Source organism: Tachypleus tridentatus, chromosome 13 (assembly GCF_004210375.1).
Source record: "Tachypleus tridentatus isolate NWPU-2018 chromosome 13, ASM421037v1, whole genome shotgun sequence".
Classification (NCBI taxonomy): Eukaryota; Metazoa; Arthropoda; class Merostomata; order Xiphosura; family Limulidae; genus Tachypleus; species Tachypleus tridentatus.
This window is the reverse complement of record NC_134837.1, coordinates 61,232,125-61,254,460: the sequence shown is the minus strand read 5'-3', so window position 1 is coordinate 61,254,460 and position 22,336 is coordinate 61,232,125. Positions and strand designations below refer to the sequence as shown.

Genomic DNA, 22,336 nt, shown 5'->3' with positions numbered 1-22,336 from the left:
TTCCACACCACGAAACAGCTCGGTTAAAGTTTGTTGAGAAGCACCAAACATGGGACGTAAAAAAGTGGCCGAAGGTTTTGTTCTCTGATGAGAAAAAAATTTAACCTGGATGGTGCAGGTGGCTTCCAACGTTACTGGCACGATAAGGATATCCCACCGGAGACATTTTCTACACGACACAGTGGAGGAGGTTCCATCATGATCTGGGGTGCTTTCTCCTTCCATGGAACAATGGAGCTTCAGGTTATACAGGGGCGTCAAACAGCAGCTGGCTACATTGGCATGTTGGAGAGAACATCCTCATTGACTGAAGGCCCTCGCTTGTGTGGAAATGACTGGATCTTTCAACAGGACAACGCTGCAATCCACAATGCCCGTAGGACAAAGTACTTTTTCATGGCGAATAACGCGATTCTTTTGGACCATCAGCGTGTTCGCTCGAACTGAACCCCATTGAAAATGTTTGAGAGTGGATGGCAAGGGAAGTCTATAAAAATGGACGTCAATTCCAAACAGTGCATGATCTTCATGAAGCCATCTTCACCACGTGGAATAATATTCCAACCAGACTTCTGCAAATGCTTATATCGACCATGCCAAAGCGAATGTTTGCAGTTATTCGCAATGACGGCCGTGCAACTTACTACTGAGACCTCTTGTTGGGCATTTCCTACCATGTTTAGGACTTCTTTTTGGTATTGTCTTAAACTTTTGACCAGTTAGTATTTAGGCTAATTTCATAGTGTTCACATCTTCCCTATTAAATGTTAAAAGGTTTTTTATTTTTATTTTCCCCTCATTTTCATCTTTCAAAGCTCTACTCAAATAAGTGGTTGAGTCTAACAACGCAAAATGCATATATTTTTTTTTAAGTTCATTGGCCTTAAGATTTTGGCCAGCAGTGTATATTCTTACACAACCCAGCATGCAAGTGTTTGCATGAATAAAACTCATGCGGTAAGAAAATTCAGTCCATACACCATTCCAGTATAGTTTAGTTGTCACTCCAAGCTACTGTTTACAGACTCCCCACATAGCTACAGGGTATAACTATAGTATCTAAATATTTTTACAAACATTTACGTAACCTATAGTAGGTTGATCACCATACATTTAGTACCACTATAAATAATATTGCGCTAATGATAAAGAGCTATAGCCAACCTGTCTAATTGAAGTCAATCCAAAAGCTGTCATTGTTTTCAGAGTGAACATCATACATCAACTACGTATTTCATTAAACTGTTTCAAATATCACAGTATTACTATTATACAGATTCTATGTGTATGATGGGCATAAAAAACACCTAAAAAAGCAAGATTAACAAAAATTATTAGTTTAAAAAAGGGAAATAGAGATAATGAAAAAATACAAAAACAATACAAGTAGTTTAAAGCGAAAATGCAATCGCCAAAAAAGTAAACAAAGAAACTTGAAGACATAGTGTTGACATTATTTCCTCAAAGTACAAATCCCTATTTTGACTCCATGTCTAAAAATCTGTAATATTTATGAGAGTCAAAATATGGATTTATAGTTTGAGAAAATAATGTAAACATTTTATAAAGCTGTAAAATTTTTAGGAGAATCAAAATAGAGATTTGTAACTTGAAAAAATAATGCAAACATTACGTGTCAAACCTTTAGTTTTACTTTTTTAGCGACTGCATCTTCACTTTAATGTCTCTTGTTTCTGTATTTTTAAGATTCCTATTTTCCCCAATTTTTAAATTAATTTTTATAATATTGTTTATGATAAAGTTTCCTTCATTATCCATTCAAGCTGTCTCCAAACTTCATTATCCAAAAGTGGTTTCCTCGTTATCAAATGTTAATTATGCCAAATTTTAAACTATTAAATCGTTCTATTATAATTCACTGAGTTCGTTATTTAAAAAAAAAAAAACTGTAGTATTTCCTTAGGATAAAATAAATAAATGTTCAGCCAATAGTTCATTATAGAAAATGTTTATTTTGAGAACATATCTCCAGATGAATCAACCCAGGCACCAGTACTTCGACGAGTGAATCAAGATAATATGCGTGTGTTATGTACGAGTTTTCCAACCTAACCAAAAACAAATTATAGTTGACATATTTAGTGTGAAAAGATAGTATAGAAATGTAAAAAGAAATCGTTTAAAACATGCACGGGATACTCATAGTTTTCGTCTTGATGACCTAATGAGGTGCCACGTGTGAAAAACGCACTTATTACCATAGAACAGAATATAAAATAATTGGCGAAACTCTTAAATATTCATGTCCAAAAACCTTGAAAGTGGCGTACTTTGTTTTGAATCAATAACAGTAGATACTTACTTCATCTGTTTAACTATGGTACTCTTCCCTGATTCTCCAGCCCCTGACAAGAAACAAGAACATGATTAAAAAATGTGAAAACATACTTCAGTATAAATTCGCTACAAATATTAACAGTAAAAAAACCAACTTTACAAATTAGGATTTAACAGATGCTTTAAAACCGTGACGCGAAAAGGGGACGATCAGCTATGACTACACGAGTACATCAATTATATTTGAAATTATAAATTAAAAAAACAACTGCCGTACAAATATTACTATTTTTAAGCAATACAATGACAACAATTAATATGGGAAAATTAATGACGGGTACTGCAATACGCATATTTTTGAAAGTGGGCACGGTAATAAAAAAAAATAAAAATTGTGTATCACTATTTTAAAAATCCGTTAAATCTTTACACTAGAGGGCATTTTAAATACATCGAATTTGCCCAACAAATGCAAATGCCCACTTGCAATTCACTTGCAAGTGTTTGAATTCTACATAAATACTAGGATTAAAAATATTAATCTTGAACCTTCAAATGTTAAGCACAAAACACTGATCAATGCGTTGTAATTTTGATACTAATACTCTAACATTAACAATCTTTAAAATATAGAGTAATGAATTTATCCTTGTATTGTCTTGAAATATAGTTACCGAATGTTAAACTTAACTTCCATCGGATTTCATATTGTATTAGAAATGGTACTCACCAAGTCACATCCTTTATTACGTATAACAATATTATTTGGATAGCATGTCACCCCATGTTTTAACTGTGAATTAAACTGTTTGTTTATTTTTTAAATTTCGCACAAAGCTACTCAAGGGCTACCTGTGCTAGCCGTCCCTAATTTAGTAGTGTAAGACTAGAGGGAAGGCAGCTAGTCATCACCACCCACCGCTAACTCTTGGGCTACTCTTTTACCAATGAATAGTGGGATTGACAGTAACATTATAACGCCCCCACGACTGAAAAGACGAGTATGTTTGGTGCGACCGGGACTAGAACCCGCGACCCACAGATTACGAGTCGTACGCCTTAACACGCTTGGCCATGCCGGGCCTGCAATAAACTGATATGTCAGCTAGCCGCGCCAAAAATGTATTCACCTAATGAAACATAACGTTCACTGTAGCCTTAAATCATTACCAAGCGGTTCAAATGTCAGTAGCTTAACATTAGTGCTACTTCCAAAAATGTGATAATTTATAAACGATAATTAGCAATCTTGATAAATTTGGCATTTTAAATAAAATGTGCATGTTCGTCGAACTCTACTTTATCAAATACTAGTACCAGGATTGCAGGCTTAATAGTATTATCGTAACCTATGCCTGAGATAGATAAATAGGAGTGTATTTAATAAAAAGCATTCAATTCTTCCCTTTAAGTGCCAAGTACTCTGAGCTATACGTGTACATTAGGTATTTAGCTGAATAACAAAGAAAACGAGTTAACAAGTATCTCTCGTATTCATTTCATTTCTGCATGTGAGTGGACATCATTAAAAACTGAGATGGGCAGGAGACATTGTGGAAAAACAGAGTAAATATACTTAGTATTACAAAAACTTGAAACTTCTCTCAAACGTTTATTGAAACTTACACCTAAAGCTGTGTATGTAAAATTATGCCATTTCCTGCTATCACAATAAAGCAAAACATCAAACAAGTTATTCCTACGGTTAAATAGAGAATTAAAATATCCCAACACTTTTCGGCGAAAAACTCGGAATTATTATTATTTTGTCACAAGATCACACAAACGATAAATATGCAATTGTGTTGTTACTAGAAACACAACAAAATGTTATCATTAAAGCCATTAAACACAGGACGTTACCTACAATATCAGTGTTTATCAGTTATCTCTGACAAACGTTAAGTTACTGCTATATCAATAAAATAAAACACCTATAAATATAGTTTTAGGAATTTATTAAGGGCATTTACTATATGAATAAAATGCATATTTATATATTTTTATATTTTTAAAAGTTAATAAAATTGCGGGGATTTAACGAAAAGTACCATCATTTCTTATTGAAATGCAACGGTGCAACAGAAAAATGTTGGATGTTACAAAATGCAAAAAAAAAAATGTTGCAACAGAATGCTTTCATCGTAAATTTTATGTTCTGCACAAACATACAAGATATATATTTTATATAAAAGCACTCAGTGCTGTAGACTGTAGTTTTACAGAAATTTAAATATAAACGATTCAAAGTGCACTTAGTTTTTAATTTTCTGTTAAAGGTGGTTAGATCTCAAGACTTCCCTGATGGGCCAGAAGGACCTTCGATGGACCCCTGATCATAAATAGTTTCATAATATTGTTTGAAAAGGAATGGGACTCTGTTACAGAATTAGTATACGGCTTTATGACTTGACTCAGAAATACGTAGACAGAGAATAACATACTTAGTTATACAAGGTGTTCGGAAAGTCACTGTGCACTTATATATTTATTAACAGACAAAACTGCACAGTGACTTTCCGAACACCTTGTATAATACATAACAATTATATCTACATTCAAGTAAACTCAATATAAACAAGTATGAAACAATATTTCTTACAGAAGAAGCACATTTTCATATTCAGAATCAAATTATTTTTCTGTGAATAGAACTACACTGTGAAACGTAAAATATGTTTTCTTTCCATAATCATTTTTAATTCAGTGCTTGGAAAACTGATGGAATTTGCGAAAGTTACTGTTTTTCTTTCAATGTGGGGTCTGGAGTTTCCTCACAACAACAATTACCGCTACATAAACTTGCACTGAAAGAAATGTAAAAAAAACAAAAAAAAACAATTTATTCTGATAGTGGAATACAATACATGTCTGCATGTACTCACGTCAGTGTGCTAGTAATAATCACGAGGCAACAATACAAATAATCATTCTCTCCTGAAAACAAATATCACACAACACCACAGGAAGTGTTACACACAGGCAAATCAGTAAAAAAAATTGTAACATTTCAATATATACTTCCCTTCAAGACGAGTGATCACTTGTAGAAAACGAACATCCTGAAACGCAGTCTCTCCTGTTCTTTCACTGTAATCTGGGTGAGGTCATGGTGTAATCGAGCCTGTTTACTGCTTGTGTTTAGCGTTACATCTACCGAGAACATGTGTTTTGGGTACTTACGTTAGCTTCACACAAAGAAGCTTATGTAAACAATATGCTAAAACATTTCTTTCCAAGTAAGCAGTTGTTATGTTAAAGCCATCCTACAACGTGATTTCTTAATAGCTGCTTGTTAACTGTATTTCATTTTTCATTACTGAATAGCTCAGTGAATAATTCCGTTTTTGATAATGTACTCTTGATAGGATACTTTTAATACGTGTGTGTGTGTGTGTGTAAGACAGTCTGGATGTCATTTAATAAACACGTGTCTTGACGTCTGGAATTTTCTTGGAAGTGTAATGATTTGAACGACATAAAATGCAAATTAGGTGTCACTAAATGAGGTTATTGATTGATTATTTGGCTAGCTATTTAGTTAATTTTGCAGTATACAGTTTGTGCCTTTAGAGAAATACTAGAAACACACGGTAAGTTATAAATATTCTATGCGTTTATTGGAAAGTTAATTCTGTCGCAAATTACGTAAACTGGTGTCGAAAGTGGTATTGTTTTCGAAAACTAAATTTTTTTTTTGAAAAATATAAGTTCAACGTCAAGATAACAACACGTGCTTAAAGGGGAACAAAAACCGTCGAAAGTGATGTTATTGTTTTCTTAGTGTAAAGCTACACAATGGACTAACTGCACTATGTAGCAAGAAATTGCTACATCTTCCACTGTCCCTATCTATTATCTAGTGAAATCAAGCTGATTTCTCCAAGCCCGTTCCCTTGGCTGTGGTTTCACTAGATAATAGATAGGGACAGTGGGAATCTCGTTAATCCATTCATGCGCGTCACTAATTAGATGACGAAGCAAATGCTCCATATAAGGAGCATTTTAGCGTAATAGCTCCTTAAAGTTACAACTGACCCACCGGGGGGACTGGAAACGATAAAACAGTGGAAAGACAAAAGCAAAAAAGAGACAGATAATTAATAGGATTGGTTTCGTTTGAATTTCGCCCAAAGCTACACGAGAGCTACCTGCACTACCCATCGCTAATTTATCAATGGTAGATTGGAGGAAAGGCAGCTAATCATCATCACCCACTACCAACTCTTGGACTACTCTTTTACCAACAAATAATAGGACTGACTGTCATTTATGACACCACCGCGGCTGAAAGGACGAGAATATTCGATTGAACGGAGATTCGAGGACACGACCTTCAGATTGCGAGTCGAGATGATGTACCATTACAGAATGTAAAAATTTTGAAAATATGGAAGCATAAGATAATAATAACCAAGATACAGTACAACAAAACAGAATCTAAGATGAGACATCTGCACATGAAAAACTTAACTAAAAGATTTTGAGACAGCAAATATTAAGAGTATTTAGCCTATTACAGAGTATATCACAAATAGTACAGAATAACCCTCTTGGCAGCAGCTCAATACATCCTAAAGACAAAAATATACTAGCCAAAATGAGAGTTATGCTTATTACAAGTCTTGTTATGTCAAAAATGGGAAAAAACAAGTCAAGCGAAATTAAAACTACCATTGTTACATCCACACTCACTTCAATCAGAAGCATTATCACTTCCACAACCTTCCAAGACCTAGATACTTGTGTCTTCAGATGACACTGAAATGTACCGTAAGTAAAAACATGCACAACGAAAAAAATTTGGGCAACTACAGAAATGTTGTACCAAAGAACCATTTGAGAGGGTTGCTGTTGATTTACTCGATTCTCTAACATAAAAAAATCACCACTTGAGAGGACTGTTGTTGATTTATTTGGTTTTCTAACACAAAACGGAAGTAAGAATAAATATACCTTAATGATACTGAACTATTTAACCAGAAACAAGTACTGTTCTTAACCAGGAAGCAGAAATTCCAGCGCTGACATTTATCATTGAACTTGTTTCAAGGTTTGAGATGCTTGTGGAACTTCCCTTGGATCATGAATGGAACTTTGAATCACCGTTACTTACAAATGCATGTCAAGTCCTTGGGATCATAAAGACTAGGATAACAGCCTTTCATTCCTTTTCTGATGGAATGGTGAACAGATATAGGCATACGGTTTCAGATCACTAGACCATCCACATAGATGAGCATAACAAAACGTGGAGTCACTACCAAACTCTTACATAGGAATTATTGCACAATCATACATGGAACTACAAGCAACATACCAGAATCACTGATGTTGAAAATGGAACTGAGAGCGTTATTAAATATGCAGTCAGACCACTGATGCCAGGTCATAAATGTATTTAAAAGTTGACACATTACTGATAATATTGGATTTCATCATGAAGACATGCTATGGCTGTTGCAATCCACGCCACACAAAAAGAGGATCCACAAAGTTAAGATGTGTGGAAAAGCTTAAGGTTGTAGTAAAAAACACTAATTAGCGATGTGAACTATAGAATTAAGAAGAGGTAGTGCTCTAAGCCAAAAGCCATCCACCATCTTTGGAAGTAAGACAGCAAGAAAACAGCTAACTAGTGAACTTGAAAACTGTCTTGTCAGAGATAAACCTCATGAAGAGCGCACGATTCCTGTCAAAAACATTTCCAGATTACCACAGGGATGAAGCCAAAACTGGATTCCCATAACCACCTACCTGAAGAGAACTTCCTTAGTAAAAAGACGAGTGTTATTACAAAACAAGAAATCGTACCATCTTAGTACCATGAGCCACGAAAAATAAAACCACCAAACAGAGTGCATAACATATCAAACACACTATATTTGATATATCCACGACCGACGAGACCTTTCGCACAATACCAATACGACAGACACAGCAATGGTTGAAACGCTACTGAAGTTGTAAAACCAGATAACTTTAGGGTATATCTATAAGCATGCTAATTACAAGTCAAAAAATGTAATTATAATTATCCCTCTATAGAAATCAGTAGTTGAGACTAAACCTGAAATATTGTGTAAGGTTTTGGCCTCCATATCCAGAAACGGATATTGACTTGTTAGAAAGAAAGGCTTCTGAGATGATTTCAGTGGTGGTAAGGTTACAGCAACAGGTTAATATTTCTTAACTAATTTCCTGGCCCGTCATGGTCATGTGATTAGGACGCTCGACTCGTAATCTGAGGGTCGTGGGCTCAAATCCCCGTCACACTAAACATGCTCGCCTTTCAGCCGTGGGTGCGTTATATGTGACGGTCAATCCCACTATTCGTTGGTAAAAGAGTAACCAAAAAGCTGGCGGTGGGTGGTGATGACTAGCTGCCTTCCTTCTAGTCTTACATTGCTAAATTAGGGAAGGCTAGCGCAGATACCCCTTTAGCAGCTTTGTGTGAAATTCAAAACAAACCTAACCATTTTCTCTTGAGAAAAATGAATAAACAGATGATACTACTGACTGTCATGGGTGTCAATACGATAAAATATTCTGTCCTCTTTATATTATGTTTTGAAAATAATAAATAGGACGAGAGGCCAAAATTTTTAAAGTTGGAAAAAAGGGCTAGACTCCAGTTAAGTTTTATTTTTCTAACAGAGAGATCGAATGCATTACGTTTATAAATTTTTAACTTTTTCAGGGGTGATAGTGCAAGGGCAGAGCATTCAATGGGTTTTTGTTCGCCGTAGACGATTGTAGAAATTACGATATCAAAATAATTTATAAATATATCATACTCAAAATGCATATTACGAGATCTTTATGATAAACAAACTCAATGTTTAACAAAACCAAATCTCTAACTGGTCACTTGGAAATTCTGATGTCATTATTACTTCTTTTTTTTTTTATGAAGTCGACATTTCGAAAATACTGCGGCCCTTTTACACGTTTACACATTTAAGCAAAATGCCTCAGCAACCGCTGAACCATAAAATAATAATTAAACTTGTAATTCATCATTTAACTGTACACCAAACTCATTTAAAGAAAAAGGGTCAGCAGAGAGGCCTGATCTAACTATATCCGTTATGTCTTCTATTTCCTGTTGTACTTCCCATACGTTCATCTACATGTTTCACGAGACACTTAAATTGCGTCACTAAAATGCGTTTACACAGGAAATTGAATGCCACTTGAGACAGCTCTGTCGTGTGGTATTATATATTTTTTCTATTGTTCTAGCATCCATCAACAATACCATTTTATTCTTATTGTTATAACATGTATATCTACTCCACAATCTATAATAACACCTCTTTTAAGAATAACTTGCAAAACCACTTACAAACAGAATATTTTTAGCTTTAGATGAGTCTTCTGTTCCCTGTTATTTACCAGTACGTTTTCAACAATAAATAAATAATTAAATAAAAATGGGCACTTATATCAACAGCAGGAAGAGCCCTCTTCTGTATAAATACCTTGTTACAACGGCTAACCAATCGTTTAAACACGTTTATATTTATATTAATCTTTATGATACAAAGTATTTTATTCAAGACTAAAAACTTAAAGGTTAAAACACTAAGTTTAGATGTTGACTATCCTGTCATTCATGGATTATTCATTTTCCTTACTGAAATTACACATATTCGTAAAGAAAGGAAGAACTGATGGTTATAGTTAATATAATTACATTTAGTTGCTTTTTAAATGTTATTATTCACTCTATAAACTTCACTATATAGTTGATGTTAGTAACCGTGCATGACTCAAATTGTCATAAAATGCAATAACGTTTTTTGTACTGTAAAATGTAATTACTTATTAATGTAATTAGTTGGTCAATAATATCGAAATATTGCCAGTTATAATTTTGTATCAATAATATATTAATATATTTGAACAACCAGTTTGACTTCGGACTTTCAATTTTTTCCTTGTAAAATATACTGTTCTAAAGTAATAATATACTGCTAGCTTGAGGTAATAAAATGAAACAGAAACAAATGTTGTACGTTCCTAACTCAACAGCTATTTCTTTTTCTACCTTAACTGATCTTGAGTTATGCATCTTACCAAGTAGTAAGAGTTTTACTTCTTTAGCCTGTCTTTCTTCTTCAAGACGTAAGTCTTTGTCGATTTTTCTCGATCTTTGAGCCGCTTCTTTATCAGCAGCTGAGCTCACGGCACAACCCATTACTAGCACTAAAACTGATGGGAATATATCCTGACTGACACAACAATCACAGTGACTTTCCAGATAAAAACACGGCTTGTTCCAAACTTGCTGGTCGTAAGTCTAGTGACAAGGGCAGGCGTTTCCCTCTCTAACTTCCTTAAGTGTTAATCAACAAGTGCCCCACCTTTGATCTTCGAAAGTAATTTTATAAATGAATAATCAACGTATTTGTAAAATGTCTAAAAATCTACTTACGAACACGTGAAACTATTATGCACCAACATTATAAGAAAACTATCTTCAAAAAACATCAAAATCTTAACCAATCTTTCACCATTAACAGTAAACGAGTTTGAACATTTACCGGGAGCGACCACTATACGCTGATCCAGCAATGGCAAAATCAAAGCGTCCTCTACCGATGGAATTTATGGTATCTTCAGCTAATAAAAGTTTCGGCACTCATACAAAGTTACAAAATACTTATTTGTTTGTTTGTTGTTTGCATATATATTCTTTTGGTATTGTGATCTATTTTTTACTAAAAAGTATGGTCGAACATAAGAAATTGATAAGAATGAACTGTAAAGAAGCGATAAATGTTTTATTTTTAAGAATATCTAACTTATATCAAAGCCAGTGTGTGTCACGTCACGCTCAATGTCTCGAAAAAGGAGGAGCAATAAAAGCCAAATTGTATTTATCCAGATGGAATAGTTCGATTACTGTCTACTCATTATGATTGGAGTGAAGGTCGTCCAAAGAGGTTGGTAGAGGAGGGTTCCGTGAAACCCTATCAGTGGGGTAAGTGTTGGTATAATAAGACTGAAGAAGATGTAATGTGTGATCATCTATCCTAGAGCTAAGTACATAAAATTTACAGTAAAGTATGATTTTTTATTCAGTTTTAAACTTCAGTAGTTTCTGAATTAAGCTGGTTTTTGTTATATCACCAACGTTTTTCATTTAATAAAAACCCTATTTAATCACAGAATTTCTAATTTGAGAAATCATGAAATATTTTCCTACTTTTGTTGTCTGTTTCGAACCCACGACCCTCAAATGACGAGTCGAGCGCCCTAACCACCTAGCCATGCTGGAGCGAATATTAAGTATGTTCGATGTGTGTACCAAAACATTGGTTTGTCAGAAATTGACTATATTAATGGCAGGATTTGTGTGTTTAATTTGAAATTATCTGTGATTCTATATTTAACCTATATGTTAGGAGCATGGAATGTTAAAACTAGGAAAGTGTGTTTCTTTGACATTCTGAAAGAACGGCTGAGTTGCAAGACCTCGGATAGTCTCTTTAAGTAGTAATTTTAGTCACTTATTGAGCTTACCTATTAGTCTTATTTTCGCTGTAAAGTTAACATTCTCTTAGAAGGTGGGGCCTGGCATGGCCTAGCGCGTAAGGCGTGCGACTCGTAATCCGAGGGTCGCGAGTTCGCGTCCGCGTCGCGCCAAACATACTCGCCCTACCAGCCGTGGGGGCGTTATAATGTTACGGTCAATCCCACTATTCGTTGGTAAAAGAGTAGCCCAAGAGTTGGCGGTGGGTGGTGATGACTAGCTGCCTTCCCTCTAGTCTTACACTGCTAAATTAGGGACGGCTAGCACAGATAGCCCTCGAGTAGCTTTGTGCGAAATTCCAAAAAACAAACAAACTTAGAAGGTGACACTACGGACAGATTAATGTCGTAACTATAGAATGATACAAACTGTAGGAAAATATGACTTGATTTTGTTTCAAACTTTGTGAAAAGCTATCGGTATCAGCCATTCTTAACTTAGCTTTGACAAATTAGAAGGAAGGTAGCTAGTCACCATTCACCACCACAAACTTTCGGGGTAATCTTTTACCAACCAATAGTAGAAAGGCTGAAAGGGTATGTTTGATGACGTTAATTCCAACCTGTGGCCCTCAAATTGCGAGTCGAATGCCTTAACCACCAGTCTCATGAAGGATTGAGAATAGGTTATTTTGTAACGTATACTAATACAATGAAATCTTTTTCTTGGGGAGGAGGGAATGCTGAGCATCTAGAAGTATCAGATTTCAAAGGGTAATTCATTGAGAATCAGAGGAAAGAGGCGATGTGGCTTGAGAACTTCTCTTTACATATTCAATATCATTCTTGTAAATTCTCTTTCCGTTATAGTTAAAAGCTGGCCCGACATGGCCAGGTCGTTAAGGCACTTGACTCGTGATGTAAGCGTCGCGGGATCGAATCCCCGTTACACCAAACATGCTCGCCCTTTCGGGTGTTATAATATTATGGTTAACTGCACTATTCAGTGGTAAAAGAGCAACCCAAAAGTTGACGGTGGGTGGTGATAACCAGCTGCCTTCCTTCTAGTCTTACACTACTAAATTACGGACGGCTAGCGCAGACAGACCTGGTGTAGCTTTACGCGAAATTCGAAAACAAACAATTAAAATGTTATTTTTCATATTTCTGGATTTGTCAAACTTTCACTAATATTAATATTTGTTTCGTGGAGCCTCTTTTTACAAACACTAAATAAACCTTCAATACCGAGATATTTTTATTTAATGTAACAGAATTGGATTTTAAAAATCTACCTGACGTTGTTGCATGTTGTCGTTTACGACATTCTTTATGTATTTTTTCAAAATTCTGTTAGATTCCTAGAAAGACGATGACGAGAAACGTGGCACAGTAACAATATTGATAATAAAGTTTATTATTTAGCAATATTTCACTTTTTTTTTACGAATGAACTAAAGTGTAGATAAAACGTAAGACGAAGTAACATCTCATATAAATAACGAGTGAACATTTTGTTAAAAATAGTCCCCCGCTGGTACAGCGGTAAGTACGAAATTTTAACGCTAAAATCACGAGCTACGATTCCCCTCAGTGGACACAGCAGATAGCCCGATGTGGTTTGGCTGAAAGAAAAACACACACACTCCCGTCAAAAATAACTTTTATGATATGTATTATTATTATTTCTAAGCGAAGCTGCGTGGTATCTCATACTTTTCTGTTGACGCGTTTTTTTGTTTTGTTCTTGCTAAAGTGAGGAGAAAAGATGAACAGGGAAGTCGTCTTTCTTTGTCTGAAATTTTGCACAAAGCTAAAAGGGCTATTTATCTGCGCTAACCATTCCAAACTTAGGAGTACAAGATGAGAAGATATGCAGCTAGTCATCACCAACTCTTGGGCTACTCTTTAACCAGCGAACAGTGGAATGGATTGTCACGTTATCATACCCCCACGGCTGAAAAGACCAGCATGTTTGATGGAATCGGGATTCGAACCCATGACCCTCAGATTGCGAGTCGAGCACCCTAACCACCTTATCATGCTGAGCTGAAAGAAAGTAGACAAGTATGTAAAGTATTCCACTCATTTGGGGCTCATCATTAGAGGTTTTGTCCATCGATTCTAGATCCAGCAAACCTCTACAGTAGATAATAGTAATAGCAGAGAGATAATAGACATTCAGACATGAAAAATAAATTAATGTTAGTACATTAAGGAATAAATATTAAATTTATTTTCAGGCCAAATTCCAGAAACTTTAAACAAGCCATACATTAAACCATTTTCAGTGGAAGGCACTAGTTCTTAGCGTGCCGAAAAATGCATGTTCGGGTCGACGGTTCGAATCTAGCTCCTGCATAATTTTTTTCCAATAATAGTTACGTGTAACTGTTACTTAAGTATTTCGTCGAGTCTTGAATCGTGATTAAGAACCCTACCGTTTGGTTGCGTGCGTGAAAGTAAAACTGTTGAGGAAAGGAGAAACCCAATGAACTTAGCATTGCCTAAAGCAACTAAACAGGTAGCAACGACCTTATTACCCAAGAAACTATCAGTTATCTGCTGATAAGTCCTCTATAGCCGTACAAAAATACCTGTCAAGCCCTTTGTTGGTTTGTATGTTGTACTAAAATGTGGCTACAAAACAACAATGTCAAACAAACATTATTCTGAGTAACGTTGACAGTTTTATTGGTTCTTCTTCCTCAAATACTTTGTTGTGATTTTCTTGAAACGAGAAACATAACGTATATAACTGAGAAGTTACAAACCACTTGAAAATTGAATTAACAAAACTATATTGGAGAAAATCAGTGATGACGAGAAAACTCACTTGTAGAGGAAAACATACATGTAAAAACGGCTGGTTTGGGTTGAGAAAAGTCGGTCAGTTACCTCTTTCTTTCTTTGTGAACCTGACGATGACCGAAAGAGGTCGAAACGTTGTTCGCTCCTCTACATAAAAAAAATTCTCAACCCAAACCAGCGTTTATATATATATATATATTGGAGAAAAATATCGCATTGAATATAAACAGACAAGTACAGATTATTAAAAAGTGAAAAATGTCTTCGAGGTGTCAAGTTATATTACACGATAAATTGTTATAAATTGCAAAATAAAACCTTGTTGTTTATATTCGTAACAAGAAATATTTTTAGTTTTTACAATTCTTTCCTGATAAATACGACTCCAAATTTTGTGTTTAAAGTTAACATGTATATATTCGTGAACAATTGAATGTTTGTTACAAATATGGCAGTTACGAAAATATTTTATGGATTAAACCACAAACAGCTGCATCTGATTACACTGTAGTCATAACACCGAACGCACAAGTGTTGTATTAAAATTTAAACAGAAAATCCTCAAAATTACACATTCTGTGCTTCTCAATATCTTCTAGAAACTATTTACAATAACGTTTCTAAGTCAACTACAAAAAGAAATATTTTTTTGTATATAGACATAATTCTATTGTATACAATAAGATAGGCGTAGTTTTCATCCATTCACACAACTGATCTCTGATTCTGAAAACAAAATTTTATTTTGAACTAAATACACTTAATAACAAAGTAAATAAACATTTGAAACACATAGTTTTGTTAACTAAATCATTTTATATACCTAACAGGTAAGTAATAAAAATCACTAAACTTCGAGATATGACAGATCCCACATTTATTACATAACTACTGCAATATAAAATCACAGCCAGAATTCTCTAGCTGTAGAAAACGAAGGGGAAATTGATGCTAAACGATGGTGTATTTAGGTAGATGCTAGAGGGGGCTCAGTCTCAGGGTTCATGGTCTTAAGGGGGATCTACTGATAATTTTATTCTATGTAAAATTACATAGGATGTAGAGTCTACAACAATCTTTAGCCCATGGGCCCACACAACCTTAAATCTATACAAGTCCTACTGAGAACTACTGGAACACTTCTTGAAACATTCAACTAGCAGTATTACTAACTAGTTTTCTTTACAATCATTATCGAAGTAACAACTATAAAACCTCTCTGACCCTCTCTGATGTTCTAAAAGGTTAATTAACTAGTTACCCTGGGCTCACACAACCGTAAAGCCATACAAGTACCCCCAAATTAATTTTTAATGACATTTGCGAATATAGAGGTAAGGATTTTTTTTTCGGTAAAGATACTCTACTTTTGTTTATTTATACCTGACAGATATACCACTGTAGTGCCTTGTTTCGTTTGGAAACTTACACATATTTATTTATTAACATTAACACCTAGTGTCACTAACATTCAACAGTAGAAACCAAAACTGAAACCAAAGTAAGCTCATGCTTAGTACTCTATTATCATCATCACTATGACAGTTGAGGAATGTTAGTATCAAATAATACTGAAGTTCTATCCATTATAAACTCATCCTGTCGTTGCAGTTAGTTTTCACAACTGAAAACCCACATGTTGATAGAACAGCTTATGTTGCTGTTAATATGTTACTTCTGGAATGTTTCTTTTATAACTAGTGTCCAGCACCACAACATTATATGTCAAACCTTTGTTGATATCATTTTAACTCTAGAACATTTCTTTTCTAGTTGGTCTTTTAGATATAACATATCATCTATCAAAATGGTATACTATATTTTTACTGGTGTGTTAAGATAGAGAGGAATATCACTTCTAAGGCACTAAACTGTTACTTACTTGGACGATGAGCTCCATATGTTGAATGTGTTAGCATGATGATGTTTTTATTGTTGTCTTCAAGCAACAAATAACATTTGTAAAAGAGAAAGCAAGTTATTTTACAAATAAGACAAACATTTTACAAACATGTTGTACTGCTGAAGTGTCACTGTTTATCTTATGGGTACATTTTTATGACATCTATAACTTTGAGATGTTACAAAGTTTGGGCAGGCACAATCATTAACATGCTTCTGTTTGCTAATACATACAAGTAATATGCTTATAAAGAATTTCTATTTTATATGTTTAGTATAATTAGAAATAGCTATAGCAACAATATAAGAAGACCTGCACTATAGCATCATACAAAGTCCTAGTAACATTTCTGATGTGCACAGCACAAAAGATATTGCAGAAGGCACCAATGATGCAGAAATCAACAGGAGTCTTACAAGCTGACCCTCCAGTAAACTCCAGAACACCTAGGTAAAGATTTTGATTCATTCTAGTGTGTTTGGGTATGTGTGTGTGTGTGCAAGAAAACAAATATACTATAAAAATCTATAAATACTTTTCTATTTCACTGATACACTACTCAGGTAGATTAGTAGTGCTCCTGAAATTCTTCTTAACATTTAAAACAAAGATAAGTTCCATCTCATCCTTTCTAGGAAACGTTCTTTATTGACTCGTGATTTCATGTTACGATGAAATGATACTTTTCTTCTTATTCTCTCTCTCTCTCTCACAAGTTGCAGTGTCTTGTCGTTTTCAGAACAAAGTTTTCTTGGTTTAGGATATACCAACACAACTGAGTTGAAGTAAACAATGATTTTGTGATATCAGTTACTGTCATCCAGAGTAAAATTCTAACATGGTGAAGGGGTCTGATGATAGATGGTGAAACACCTCCTCCTGCTTTAATCTGGGACCTTTGGGTGTAGAAGAGACAACTGTTACTATTATTCAAATAATGCTTTAAATAATAATATGATTAGCTTTTACAAAGAAAAACAGATCCAGTTTTTCTTGAATCCTGAAGATTTATGATTTTTTAAAACTTCTAAAACTTAAATGTCCTGTAAAACTTGTGCCTTCCAAAAGTTTCACCAATAAAGACACTATTAAGCAGTCATATGCTTTATAAATGTCCTTTCAACGTATGTAATAAAAAAACAAACTCAGAGCTCATGTTCATTGTTATTGCTACAAAATATTGAATATGATGTACATTTATCAGTCATTTGTATAAAATAACTTATCAAAATATAGTTAACACTTTTTTACAAATGTATCATCACTTGCCTGTCTAAATCAAACTCACCTGATAATATATAGAACTTCTTTTATTGCTTTAGTAGGTAATTAATATTTTGAATAACATAATTACAATTTTAATTTAAATATCAAATAAATAAGTCTCATATAGCAAGACGTATTACATGGGAAGGCAAAAAATATAAAACATAACTTCTTTAACAACCAATTGGATGACAAAAATGTAAAGACAGGTGTAGCAGGAACCTGCAACACAACTTACCACACTATAGTACTTGTTTACACTAACTGTAACAGTAGATAAAAATATGGACAAAAACCTTAGTGTTTATAATAGGATGATTCATTTTTATCTTTAGTGCTTGCATAAAGAAAATAAATATCTTGTGTTTATTATGAACCTGTTTGCTATTTCTAAAACTGAAGCCTCTCTTTCAATAACATTACAGGTACTTTTGAAAGACAGCTCTTGTAGACACAATTCACACTTAAAAAAGCAATTTTTGGACTGTACAAATACACCAAGAATAATTTACAACATACTTATCTAGAAAAAATTCAGTATGTCCAACTGTATCAAAACTAGCTTAAGCCTAAAAAACCAATTTAATCTTTAACCATTTCTAAGCTTATTCTGGCTTTATTATAAATTAGCATTTCAACATAAACAGTGTGTCATGTGCTAAAGCAACCTGCAGGACTCATGTGTGTTATTAAAAGAGTGAAAGTTTAGCAGTTTTCCACTTACTGTAGCCCTGACTATGGTAATACAAAATGTCACAGTTTCAGTGGATGTGCTCTACTGGACTCTTACTTCACATACCATATTTTAATGGCAATCCATTAAAGAATATATGAAATACAAAATCTCCAGTTTTGATTGAATTTCTCCTTATTTGTTTTTCTTCACACCAAAAGTATGGAAACTTTATTTGATAGTAAAATATGTTTATTTTTTTTTCAAATTTAGTACACTGATAGATAGTTAAAACCTATAATTAGGTGTCAAAATACAAACCACATGTCCAAAGTTATTCATTAAAAACTACTAAATTTTGACAAAAAGTTTTCTGCTTTCCCCACTAAAAGTTATGTGAGCTATTAGTCTGTATTTTTGACTACATCTTGAACACTAAGTGAAGGTGAGCTACTTTTAATTTGTTATCATTTGAATTAAAGATGGTTGATTTAGCACAGCAAAACTATAGCATGAAAGCAGATGCATATACATAAATACTGGTCATGTAAAACAAACTAGTTAGTTTCTTGCTCAAGTTTTAAAAAGAATCATAGAGATGGATGGTTATTATTCATTATTCACTGCAAACGTTTAAGTACAAATTTGCTAAATTTTATGAAATTCTCCTAATTAAAGAGTATTTAACATCACATGACATAAGCTTAAGCAATTAGCACAAATAATGATGCTTGATACAGCTGTACTGAGTGCACGCAGCTCATGACAAGAAACTGTTAATTTAGTTTCTACAGCATTACTATAAAGGAATTTATTAACAGTTTTAAAATGCAAACCTCCCACCACATTTTTTTTAAATCTAGTTGGTCCTGTAAAGTAAAAAAGATCTGTTCTAAATAATAAGGCTGTAATTTGGCTACTATCAAGTATTACTTTCTTACTTGCTATGGTTTCTTGATGTCTATTGACAAAAAGTCATGAGAGTTATTCAAAAACACTTTAGGCATGAAAAAACATACCAATAAAAGGGCTGAGTGTACAATTTAAAGGGATAAAATCAAAACTGGCACCCAAACTGACAGCTACACTTATAACATTGATAATAGTTTTACAGTAAATATTTATTTATTGATTAGCTACACAGTGTTTGTTTTACCAACAATCACGCACAAAGTTAGTGTTCTTACTCCCTCTGCATACAGGACTTATTTTTTACAGCCCTGAACTATATCCCATCTAAATCATGTTTTAAGGTGAATTGTGCTTGTACATGATTTAATCATCATGTGGGAATAACCCTCCACCAACATGAGGAAAACATCCTACATATACAGTAGATCCCCAAATACTTAATATTAACTTAATTCTTAAACAAATCAAGAATAATGGGCAAGGATACTGTGAAGGTAGAATGGAAAGATGTTCAGAAATATATATGTGTTAGAAGTACATTTTCAGGTAAAAAAAGATTAAATTTTTAAAACGATCCACTTGCCTCTCTTTACACAGTAGCTAGAATTTCACATTTATGTGGTGGAAAGGCTATTGCAAAAAAAAAAGAAAACTTAGATGTACTCCTTTCACGGAAGACATAAAAGTAAAGCTAATGGGGTGTGATACAATAATAAAGGACTTACTAGAAAAACAACACTTGAGAGGTTGTATCCTTTGAAAGTAGAGTATACTCTTCCTTCAAATGGATGTATAAAAGGAGGAAGACAGAAATGAGCCAGTGTGTTGCAAGATGGGCAAAGTTATACATAACCAACTGTGAACTTGCACACAATATGTCGAGTGGGCAAGTGATCTATTGTAGCTATGGCAATAACCAGACCTTACAGTTTTGTATGCATTTGATTGTACAATTTACTCACCATACATACAGGGTATGAAGTTCCTTCCTGCCTCCTGAGGAAAATGAAAGGTGGCTTACAAGGTTGTTTAATATCCTGCTATGGTGTAGATCAACCATCTCTGATCAAACAACCTGATAATTATTTATGCCTAAATGATAAGAAACAGAAGTTAGCCTGAAGGCAGAAAATGCCTAATGGACCAGTAGTGATAAAAATGTCACCCTGAATCAGGGAACAGAGAAAGTGAAATAATAAACCAAGTAGTACAAGAAACTGCCAATTACAGAAAGATCATATAATCCCACAAACAAAAATTAAAGGATGAAACTCCCAAATGAAATGAGTAATGTAGAAGGTTGTAGCAAGAGAAACTTTGATAATGGAATAAGAATTATTGCCAAAAATGCCAGAAGAGAAAACCAAGCCAGAGCTAACCAATAAGGCACTACCAACATGATTCAATAAGGAGTGTCATAGAACATCACCAAAGCTTGAGAGGAATGCAGATAGCAGGAGATACATATAGAAAAGAAGAGTAACACATGCTGAGTGTTTCGACAAGTAGATCAGCTTGTCAAGGATCATGAGCAGAAAGAGTTGATGTAATAAAAGGAATAGGATAAGCTCAAATGAGATACAAAGAGAAAAAAACACTGCAGTGGATTAAATATAAAGGTGTTAGAAACAACTAAAACAATAAGACATCCATTTCAGATTGGAAGGTGGAAGAAAACACCAAGGTTTTTGTTGTTTTTAAATTTTGCACAAAGCTACAAGAGTACTATCTGCACTAAGCCATCCCTAATTTAGAGGGAAGGCAGCTAGTCATCACCACCCACTACTGACTCTTAGACTACTCTTTAACCAACAAATAGTGGGATTGACCATCACACTATAACACCCCCACAGCTGAAAGGGTGAGCATGTTTGTGTGAGGGGGATTCAAACCAACAACCCTTTGATTACAAGTTGAGTGCCTTAACCACCCGGTCATGCTGGGCCAAAACACTAAGGAAAAGGAAAAAAAAAAGAGTAAAACAAGAAAAGTGAAGACAACTGATAAGAATCTGAATGATTCAATGCTTGGCCATGAAGGGAGTTTACATGCCAGCAAAAAAAGAACAGAAGTGCCCCCATATTGACCCAAGCCAACCACATACAAAGAAGAGTAGTCACCTATGGGATAGGCAAAGGAGAAGTGTGGCAAGAGAAGGTAGAAGGATTGGAATAGGAAATGAAAAAGAGAACAAGGGTGAATGGACAAGGAACAGGAGGGGATGCACAAGAACAAGCAAGACAAGACACCAGAGACTTTAGAGAAAATGTATGACAAGCAGCTTTCACCTAAGACGGAGGTGTGAGGAACACTCTAAAGACTCCATGGATGAAATGCAATATAGGAAGAACAGGGGAAGATAAATGACAGAAAAAACGGTGTCATGTCTGACAAGATTGCAACTACAGGGAAACTAAGTGAGGAGAGAAAGAGCCTAAGACAAGATACTGGCTTAGCTAGGGAAAAAAAAAGAAAAAAAGAGTGGCTGGAGTTACTCCATAAAAACTACCAGGATCTTGGTGGAGAGCATGAGATAAGAAATAAGAAAACAGTTAATGAAGGGTTAGGAGAAGGAAAAGGCAAAGATGGGAGATGCAAGTCCTTTTAAGGGATACTGGAGACAGAGGGTTAACACACTAGCAGGAAGAAACAATTCCAGGAATTAAGAATTCAGAAATGGCAGAATAGGAGCAACAATGAGCCATTTTTAAGAAATCATGGAAATGAACAGTATGAGTTAGAGTTTGGTGTGTTTCAAATTAAACATAAAGCTACACAATGGGCTATCTGTGCTCTGTTTGTTGTGAATTTCATGCAAAGCTACATGAGGGGTATCTGCACTAGCTGTCCCTAATTTAGCAGTGTATGACTAGAGGAAGGCACATACTCTTGGGCTACTATTTTACCAACAAATAGTGGGATTAACTATAACTTTATAACACCTCCATGGCTGAAAGGGTGAACATGTTTGGTGTGACAGGGAGTCAAGCCCA

General features: G+C 34.5%; 2 protein-coding genes across 6 annotated transcripts in view; both read right to left on the bottom strand.

The window, feature by feature from the left end:
* Positions 1-10,898, bottom strand: part of LOC143238527 (guanine nucleotide-binding protein G(i) subunit alpha-like) — a 52,331-nt gene extending 41,433 nt beyond the window's left edge. Inside the window, exons 1-2 of the mRNA XM_076478819.1 lie at positions 10,381-10,898; positions 2,324-2,366 (exon numbers count right to left, since the gene is read on the bottom strand). Coding sequence (XP_076334934.1) covers positions 2,324-2,366; positions 10,381-10,501 — 164 coding nt within the window. The 5' untranslated portion in view covers positions 10,502-10,898. The remainder of the gene's footprint in view (positions 1-2,323; positions 2,367-10,380) is intronic.
* A 4,410-nt stretch (positions 10,899-15,308) lies between these two features.
* Positions 15,309-22,336, bottom strand: part of LOC143237505 (dual serine/threonine and tyrosine protein kinase-like) — a 61,616-nt gene continuing 54,588 nt past the window's right edge. For all 5 annotated transcript variants that reach the window (XM_076476847.1, XM_076476848.1, XM_076476849.1 and 2 more), the window contains exon 17: positions 15,309-17,388. In XM_076476847.1, coding sequence (XP_076332962.1) covers positions 17,309-17,388 — 80 coding nt within the window. In that variant the 3' untranslated portion in view covers positions 15,309-17,308. The remainder of the gene's footprint in view (positions 17,389-22,336) is intronic.